Source organism: Montipora foliosa, chromosome 8 (assembly GCF_036669935.1).
Source record: "Montipora foliosa isolate CH-2021 chromosome 8, ASM3666993v2, whole genome shotgun sequence".
Classification (NCBI taxonomy): domain Eukaryota; kingdom Metazoa; phylum Cnidaria; class Anthozoa; order Scleractinia; family Acroporidae; genus Montipora; species Montipora foliosa.
The window spans coordinates 50,059,396-50,069,395 of NC_090876.1; the positions used below are offsets into that span (position 1 = coordinate 50,059,396).

General features: G+C 38.9%; 1 protein-coding gene across 1 annotated transcript in view; it reads left to right on the forward strand.

The window, feature by feature from the left end:
• LOC137968111 (collagen alpha-1(III) chain-like) overlaps positions 1–10,000 on the forward strand; it is an 86,668-nt gene that overhangs the window by 72,676 nt on the left and 3,992 nt on the right. Inside the window, exons 57-64 of the mRNA XM_068814735.1 lie at positions 414–467; positions 951–986; positions 2,467–2,484; positions 3,430–3,447; positions 4,304–4,330; positions 5,984–6,127; positions 6,475–6,495; positions 8,190–8,328. Coding sequence (XP_068670836.1) covers positions 414–467; positions 951–986; positions 2,467–2,484; positions 3,430–3,447; positions 4,304–4,330; positions 5,984–6,127; positions 6,475–6,495; positions 8,190–8,328 — 457 coding nt within the window. The remainder of the gene's footprint in view (positions 1–413; positions 468–950; positions 987–2,466; positions 2,485–3,429; positions 3,448–4,303; positions 4,331–5,983; positions 6,128–6,474; positions 6,496–8,189; positions 8,329–10,000) is intronic.

The window sequence follows — 10,000 nt, forward strand, 5'->3', positions numbered from 1 at the left end:
GCAGACTGCCTACAAATAACAGAAACAATGTTTAAGTGTAAGCACCCATTTCAAATAGCGCTGATAAACAGTATTCTAAGTCTATTCATCCATTTAAAACGGTTAGCTTTCAATAACTGTAATTTAGGGTTAGTCTGCAGTCTGCAAGTGCCCCGACACCTCCATTCACCAGGCCGTTGGTTTGCACCGGTGGAATTCTCGGACCGTTGGTAAATGTAAAATCTTTATTTAGACACGCTATTTCCTTCAGGACTTTACAATAATGCTGTATTTACAAAGCAGTATAGACAGAGTAAAAAGTGCGCAACCCTTAGGGGTTTCCCACAGACAAGAAAAATAGTGTGGCGTTAGAATGAAACCTACAAGATCACTGCTAAGAGGAAATAGGTTAATATTTCACCTTTGTTTTATAGGGTAATCCGGGTCCCATGGGCGAAGTTGGTCCAGATGGATTCACTGGTTTGCCGGTGAGCTTTTGTAGAGGACGAAAACTCTAAAAGTAATAGGTTTTATATACCGGGTAGTAATTGTCATGGTATAGAGCTCTTTCTCTATGTATATCTGAAGATTGAACTAATCAATAAGACAACTTTTTCTGTGACTCTGAGTTTCACGCTTACGCGATCCTCGGACAGACTTTAAGCACTCTACCGCAAGGATACCGCTAGACTATACTCAAGATTTATCAACCGTTCTTTTTCTATGTATATATTAAACTATTATCCTGCGAAATCTATCTATCTAATTAGGCCCAAGGTTAGCATTTCTAAGGGGTTTGGGCTTTTTCAACAGTTACATTATAACCTCAGTCTGCATTTTACACTGACCGATTGCAGTGATTAAATTTCATTCCCAGGCAGCTCACGTCCAAGGGCACTTTGAGATATGGAAACAAGTCTTTACCATTCTGTATATTTGTATCACTACGTTCTTTGTTTGCGTTTTTTCAGGGTGCGACCGGCGATAAGGGTTTGAAAGGCCGACCGGTAGGTTTCTTTTTTTTTTTTGGAAAGTACTGTTTATTACTTTGTTATATTTTATTCTTCTCAAGATAAGTATAGGATTCGGCCCTGACTTCTTTGTTGTTGTTGTTGTTGTTGTTGGGGGGGGGGGGGGGGGAGGCAGCCCAAGTAGGACTCAAAGTAGGACTCAAAGTAGGACTCAAAGTAGGACTCAAAGTCGGTATCTCATTCAGGAGGCAATAGCGATGACTACTAAACCACAGAAGACTACGGAACATATTACTGGGAAGAGATGTATTAAAAAATTGTGTGCGTGACCGGAAACGAGTTTTTGTTTTTTCGTTGCACGCAACGCATATCCAGTTATCTTATGACTCGGTGACACATCCTATCGGGCTAATTACAAAATTGTCCCGTCAGGGTTTTGCCTCTGGGCCAAAACCCGAGGAGGCAACCTAGAAAGGGTAAATGTATAAATTGGTAGGTATTCTAGGGGGATTCAATCTCGATTTGCTTAACCGGGCGCGCAAGGTGGTATGGGTATTGCTTAAACGGGCGCGCAATTTGTATGGGTATTGTTCTACACGACCGAGGTGTTTTAAGTCACGAAGTAGAAACTAGCAAGGAGAACCAAAAGTGCCGTTCGGGTTACCGATTGAAAAATCAAACATTGAAGCAGATCTGATGCAAATCGCGTTGCCTGGCTCAGAAAATGAATAATTATGTCTGGACGCAAATCGGAAACAGGGGCGAAATGTTCAGCATATAATTTAAACGTATCTCAAGTGTCTTTCATACTATCTTAAGCGAGGGCAGATGTAGTGAAACTTTTACTAGTTTTATATTTATTGTATACTCCCTACAATTATCCCGGTATTGTTAAGAAAAAGTATTAAATACTTAAAATACCGTCGTAGATCTGTGTACTGGTTTTTGCAGGAATCAATCCCCTTAACAACAGTGTTAACTGCGAACATCTATGCTACGATCGCACTAACCTTATCATTGGCTCACGGGACGTGAATTTTGGACTTTAGACTACGGAATAGAACTGGATATTGACCAAGATGCTACTACGTAGTTAGCCTCTTGTTTGTTTTAGTAATTAAGAAACCATTGTAATAACCTCTGCTCACACTCTCAAATTTGTGACATGCCACGCCACGAGTGCACGCGAAGGGGCCTGTCACCGGTCTCTCTGACGTTGCATGTAGTAAATGTTTAATACGTCGTTCTTCAACATAGCAGGGGTAACGGCGAGTTAAAATTTTCAATTGCTCGTTTTCAGGCCCATTGAACAGGTCTCCAATAAAGACCTCGCGTGTACGAAGGAGAATACTCGCGTATCACTCCTCCCCTCCCGCAAATACTTAGAATTGCTTCGGCGCCTGCTTGTACCATAAGAGGTTTAACTTTATTTTGTTTGCGTTAATGTATAAGTACTGCTACCTATATTTAACAAATTCATTTAACTGTTGATCTTCTTTATTATTATCATGTTTAGGGTACACGCGGCTTTGCGGTGAGTAAAACACTTATTGGGATTTAAAAAAAGGATCGTTAAATTCAAATTGCCCCATATTCAGGACTTAGATGAACGACCTACCTCCCCAGGGGTTCTAGTGTCTCGGGGAGTGGGGAGGGTGAGCACCTGACCGGTGTTACGTAGGGTTCCAATCCTGCCTAGGATTCTGATTAAGCCCATTGCCAAGCACCTAGTTTCCATTCTTCCCACGAGCTCACTTCACCTTAAACATCTATAGTTGTTTATACACTTGTAAATCACTTTCTAAGACGCCCAACTTTGTAGAACTACACAGGAAAATTGAATGGCAATGGAAACTTGAAAACTGCTCTTTTGTTGGATACTAACACCCCCCCCCCCCCCGTCTTAATTGTTGTTATGTTTATATATATATATATATATATATATAGCGCAAATAGGGGGTTCCAGTTAGCTGCAGAGTGCTCGATACGTGAGGTAGAGCGAATATAACGTTTAGAAGAAAGACAACTTCACAGCGTAGCGACTTCAAGTTTCATGTTTGGACAATCATCAGGCTACCTGATGATTGTCCAAACATGAAACTTGAAGTCGCTACGCTGTGAAGTTGTCTTTCTTCTAAACGTTATATATATATAGTACGTGCGACTTGTATAGTTTGCTGTTCTTTATTAGTTGATTTTATTCTTTATGTACATTGTTGTATTGTTGTGTTGCAAATTAAAAAAAATAAAAATAAAAATAATAAAAAAAACTAAAAAAAATCTATAGTTGTTTTTTTTAATTTAATTTTTTTGTTTTTCGCTGGGTATATTTTTCGGCGTTTGTATTTCCAATTGCTTTTTTACAAGCCAGCTTGTAGATGTAGTTATCATTGTTTGGTTTTGTTCGCTTTTGTTTTTCTTGTGTGTCATAAATGAACATGGAATTTGTACTCACATGTTAAATCCTTCCTCTTTTTAGGGAGCTCCAGGCAGAGTGGTAAGTTTATCAGTCGTTCTGATTGTAAACATTCTGTTGTAGTTTTTGGTAACAATTGTTCATGCAATAAGTTGTCGTGGCAATTTGTATCGAGCTATGACTGGAGACCCTAGAAAAGGAGAGGCGTTGCGACTATACCAACTCGTGTGCTTTATAAGTAACAGATAGATATACCGATTACTATGTTGATGTAAGCCATCGGTCCCAGTTGTTATTGGTTTCGGCTTGGATGGGTGATATCCGAGAGCACAATAGCATTTGGATGGAGACTTTCTTGAATTCTACTTTCGGCCATTCATTCAGACAAGTCGCTCTTTTTAGTAATTTATACATTAAGTCCAAAATAAGTAGTCTCAATGTCAATTTATGGGCCCACTCTTCTTTGTTACCTGAACAAGCCCCCTCCTTACTCTCAGTTAGTTCATTGTCCATCAGTGCTTTGCGTAACACAGGTGGTTTGCAGCAGATCTCTAGAGAAACAGAAGTTCGGAAAGTTGGACGAAATGTACAGATGGTGGTTTGTCAAACCAAAGAAGTTTAGGAGAGATCTATTATTTGGGCCATCCAACATGACGGCCCAAGACATCTCGTTCATGCAAGCTATAAAAGATGCTAAAATGCAGAGAAAACCTGTGGATCTTAACGTACCTCGATATACGCGTAACCTATTACATGAAGCTGTTGTTCTCTGACATCATCGGTAAAATTACCCGCAAATGGAGGGAGAAAGGGATTATCTATAATTTAATTGCATTTACTGGCAGAGGGAGACGTGAACGTTTTGTAGCCACAGTTAATTATCATTCTTTTGATGTGGAAGTAGGCAGTAATTTTTTTCTGTTGTTCTTAATGACAGGGACCACCAGGACCCCCCGGACCTCGTGTAAGTAATTCCACAGCGAGATTTAATAATAATAATGATAATAATGATAATGATAATAATAATAATAATAATAATAATAATAATAATAATAATAAGATTCCCATAGTAGTAGAGCGACTTTCATATGACCTTGAAAAATAGACGTAAAAACAGAATGTAAACAAAAATGCAAAACATTTAATTGGCTTATCGAAGAAAAACAAGCGAGCGCGAATTTTCATTGGCTTAGCGAACGCGGATGCAAACAACGTCATCTCTTCATGGAAATTTCGGGAAAGTTTCGCCTTGACGTCATTTGAAATGCAGAAATGTGATTGGGCAATCGAATTGTTTACTGCCCATATTAGGAGTTTCCTAGGCGGGAATAAGGAGAAGCTTTGTTTTAATCTTGCCAAACATTGGTCCGTGAAACAAATTGCGAACACTTTTTCAAGGTCATACGAAAGTCGCTCTAATAGGGGCTTTGGGTACAACCTTGAAGAATTTCAACGATTGGTTAGTTTAGACCAGCGGTAATCTGAACTTTTAAACCCTCCAAAAGGCCTGCCTCCTGGGAACGGCTAGGTTTTTTAGATATGCGCTGAACATCTTAGGTTGCGGGTTGCAACAGTTGAACATTACCAGCTTTTTACTGGGTTGCCTATGGTTTGTAAGATCTTTCAATGAGAATTCGATTCATAGTTATATATAAACACTATGTTATTTTTTTTTCTTCATCTGTCTCTTGGCTTGCCTTTTTCTGGTGCAAACGCAAAGCCAAACAATGTTTTGACCTGGCATCAGATTAGACCGTCACATTATGAAGCGGAAACAACACCTTTAGTCCTTTCTTGTATGTGCAATAAACGTTTGCTTAGTCCAACTGCTAGACATGCTGGAAAACGTCCGTCAGAACAATTTGCAGTTAGTTTTTTGCCGACTATTTATTTAAAGAAGAAACGAGTGAATTTTACTCAAGAGCGTGTTTTGTTATCTTTAAACTGAATTTATTACGAAAGCTTAAAAGACTAAAAGACCTTAAAATGGGACAGGACATAACAAAATAATTAAACGTGTGAGCCAAAAGGGCCTCTGCTAGCGCGACATGTGGGTGACCCGTCAAATGGTCTTAATGACGCCCCACTTGAAAAAAATTAACTGGAACGCTGCAGTTCTTTGTGTAACGCGTACCACAGGCAACCCAGTGTAAGCTTTTTGGAGCTTCTCGTTAGCTGTGAGATGGCAAATAGTAATAATAATTATTAATATTTAAGTGTCAAGTGTATTTAGCACCAGGGAACGAATTGAGGACATCTCATATCAAAGCGAGCAGAGTAGAGAACCAACCGAACTCAAGCAAACACGTGATGCGAAGTCTGGGAATCAAACCCTGGCCTCATTGGTGAGAGGCTGTCGAGTGCTCTCACCACTGCGCTATCCTTACTTCTCCTTTCTTCCTTTCTACACAAAACTAACAGCAGCAGCATAATTTTTGTAGCTTCAAGAGCAATCAAACAGTTGTGTTCCTTTCGATATGACAAATTCAACCCTTACTTTTGTATCTTATTCTTACCATTGTCGTACAACTAAACCATAAGTCATGTGCAACAGAAAGGACGATCTCTATTGTATTGTCTGAGAGGTTGCTAATTCCCTTTATGACGTTGCTTTTAGGGTGCAGACGGCTATCCTGCCGCAGCCCTAGAACGCATATCGCGCGCTGGCCCAAGCAAAGGACCCTCTGGAGGCGGCGGCGGCCCACCCGCTCCTGAACCTGGGCCAGGACCCCTTGAGGAGGAAAGCGAACGATTCAACAGGGTGAGTGGACGTTGATGATTCCCACGTGACTCCAAGTAATCGATCTTTCCTTTCTCATTCCCTTTTATCTCTACCTCAGCGGATTAACCAATCAAAAGTCTGGAAGAAACATTTGTAGCCGCTGCGAAGCGCGGGAAAATAAATTTGAGTTTCAACTGGTTTGAAATACTCTTCTGATAGGTGAAGAATATACCACGAGATTTTTTGACCAAACATGAAGCGCACAATTTTCGCTGTCGCTCTGATTTAATTGTCTTTAAGTCCTGCTTAACTGCGTTTTTTGTGTTTACAATTATCGTTTTGATGCTGATGCTTTAAGCAGTGTACTTTATTTTTTTTCTTTACAGAAACGACGATCAGTTGACGTGGTATGTATTGTGACAGTTTCTCAGTATCGATGCATTTATACCTTTTTTCCGCATCACAAGCTGGACTTGATGTTGATAGATGGGAGGTTCTGTATAAACCACTGTCATAAATAGCAACCACTTTTACATTCTTTTGTCTTTATGTTAATTAGTCCTACTGCCCTCATTTTGAAACAAACATTCTTTTGAAATTTGCTCGTCTTAGCGAGACTAGAAAGGCTTATTAGCATTAAAACAAAAGAACATTTTATTTGGCCGCCATTATGAAAGAGGTCTATTGAGCATCACCACTCGATTTTTGCATTTTCGGTGGAAGCTCAGATTTTTCACAGCTCTTCTAAAATTTATCAGAACGTTGTTAAGGACTCTGTTAACGACTCGTCGCACCAAGAGTGAATTACATAAGAGTGTTGTTATGGCATCGGTTGGTTCATCAGCACAGTCACAAAATGAGTCTATTTTTAGAATACCCGTTCCCTTGAAAATCGATTTTTCAGTGTCCCAGAAAAAACATGGCAGAAGCAGTCACGCGTGACGTAGCTTCTTCTGATTTGTTAAAATTGGTGGCCCTTTTTTTGTTTCGCGCGCAAAGTTACTCTAAAAATAAATCCATTTGTGACTGTGCAAAGTGATAGATCAACACTCTTATCTAATTCACTCTCGTTCGCACCTTTTGAAAAACGTTCCCTTTATTTATTTTAATTGACGATTCACTGAAAGGAAAAGCGAAACGTGCATACAGGAAAATGCAGAAAAAGATGGAACTTTCTGTTCTACCTTTTCTGAGTTTACTAAAGGAAAACGAATTGTGAAAGATACGACACTTACAAGATCTGTGCGGCTCAACAACACCAGTGAAATATCACAAGAAACCATACGAGCCGTACAACAGTCATAACAAGGTACTCTTGCAAAGGAGGAAACAAAAGAAAGGCAAGAACAAATAAGGTTTAATTAAAGACAAGGAAAACTAGAAGTGGACAAACCAAGGGGAAACAAACAAACACTAACTACAACAGACAATACTAAAATTCGTGGCTACAGATTCCATGCAAGAGATAAGTGGAGTTCTAAATAGGTGGTTTGCAAATGCAAATGCAAATGCGTTGTTTATAGTAGAAGTGCACTTAGCTATCAAGGTAGTTCACAGGCACCCCACTTTCAATAATCTGAAAGAAGCAATTCAAACGTAACAGAAACACGATTAAGTACCACGACTCGTTGACGAACGAAGATCTTTTGCTTTCGTCTACCAAAATAGCGTCGATGACGTAACGTGAAAACCACCGATAAGCAGCTAAATTCGGCGGTAAATCATTAAGATCGTACGAAAGATCTTTCTTCCTTTTTTTTACTGAGAACTCGCATACGCGTGTTGCCTCCACGGCTGCCATAATGAAAATATTTGCCCTCCATCTGAAAACTGGAGGTCACATGATTGAAACGCCATACTTTTAAGAAGATTTTTGTTCTGTTTGTGTTAAAACTGTTTTTTGCATTCTTTCCAAGAATAAACTTCAAATTCAAAGTGGGCAAATTCAAATTTCAAATACAAATTCGTAGTGCTTTCTCTGCGACATAAATCAATCGTATAGAAAATCATGAAGAGGAATTATTCTTAATGTTCCTCTAAAACGGGCAAACTTTTTACAATTTTCTATTGCACTGATTATTTTCTGTGATCTTTGTTTCAGGAAATGCAGATCGCAGACCGTGTTGCATACCTTGCCGAAAAGATGTTCCTACTAGAGCGCAGAGCCAATTCATCCTTGTTTCCTGCAAAGACCTGCCGAGATCTCAAGATTTGTCATCCTGGTTCGCCACTCAGTAATGGTAAATACTCTTTAATAATAGTCACAAATGTGCATACCCCAGGGATAGTAGATTACCCGCTTGATAAGAATCCCGTATGATACAACCGGAGCCATCGGGCCATCGCGCCCCAGGAGCGAGTAAGCAACTGGGGTCAGTGGTCAGCCAAAATGTATTTTACAACGTCTGGAACGTGTCCTAAATAGTGCTGCAAGGCTCGTTCATCTTAGCAGTACATATGAACATGTCACTCCTTTGCTTATCCGGCTTCATTGGCTCCCAATTGAACAGAGGATCACTTTTATAATTGCTGTCATTACATTCAAGGCTCTTCATGGTTCTGCACCTGACTATATCACTGTGCTGGATCTTCAAACAAATTGTTGCTTTTTACACCTAGATTTAATCTCAAGGCCTATGGTGGACGGTCCTTTACGATGGCCGCTCCTTCTGTTTGGAACACGCTTCCGTTGGAACTCAGATTTTGTGGTTCCCTTTCTTCTTTTAAATCCAAGTTGAAGACTTGCTTTTAAAGCTTCTTGTGATGTAGTTTTATAACCTTTAATCTAGTTTTTTATGTAAATTTTTGTAAAGCGCTTTTGGACTATTGGAAATTAGCGCTCTATAAATATGGTATTATTATTATTATTATTATTATTATTATTATTATTATTATTATTATTATTATTATTATTATTATTATTATTATTTCAAATTCTATAGCTATATTTCAAATTCGAACAGTAAAGCCTAATTGAGGGACCACCAAGAATTTTGTTGGCCCCTATCATGAATTTTACTCAATGCCACTCTTGACAAGTCCTAATAACACTTTTCGAATTATTGTCTCACTGTCCATTAAAATTGTCTTCTGCATCTCCGCAACAACCTTTTTGCACAAATTGCTTGTTTCAAAAATATTTTCCAGTTCCGTTATTGTCTCTTTTATACCTCCACCGAGTGCACTGTGGTCTTCGCTCTCTAAGCTCAAATGCAAACTTTCTGCAATTTGTTTTTCGTTTTTTTTTTTTCAATTCTCTTCTTTTCGATGTTATTTTCTTGTGGGCACGCCATATCACCATCACGGTCATGTGAAAACCAAGAATACAGCATGCGATGTGACGCTGATAAATAAAGCAAAGTAATGGCCAACTTTAACAGCAAAATAAATCGTGAAACAAAATTAATTTAGCAACAATACATGTGGCATTCCGCACTTGCTGGCTTTGATGGTCAACATGCCCGCTAGCTGCACTGTTTAGGGATTCCATCGTCATTCCTCCCAATACAGGGATCAAAAACGTGAAAAGAATATTAGAGAAAGCCTTAAGCAACCAAATATGAAAAAGAAATCAAATACAAAAAGACATATGATTCTACTTTTGAGCGCCCTTGATAGGGTTAACCTCTGACGTTTCCTTTTACTTATCTTTTACATAATAAACATGATTTGATTTGATTTGATTTGATTTGATTATATACACAAACGAAGCGGCCGATCTCCAGTCAGTATTCCAAAGAAATCTTACCTTTAAAACGGCATTCCTCCAAAAGCTTCAGTAAAAGTAAATTCTGAAGGTATTGCTGTGCTGATTGTTTCCATTTGCAAATTTAGTAGCATTAATAACAAGAAATAACCTTTAGTTCTGTTTTCACAACAAATATCTGCTAGTAAATTACAGATTTATCTTTC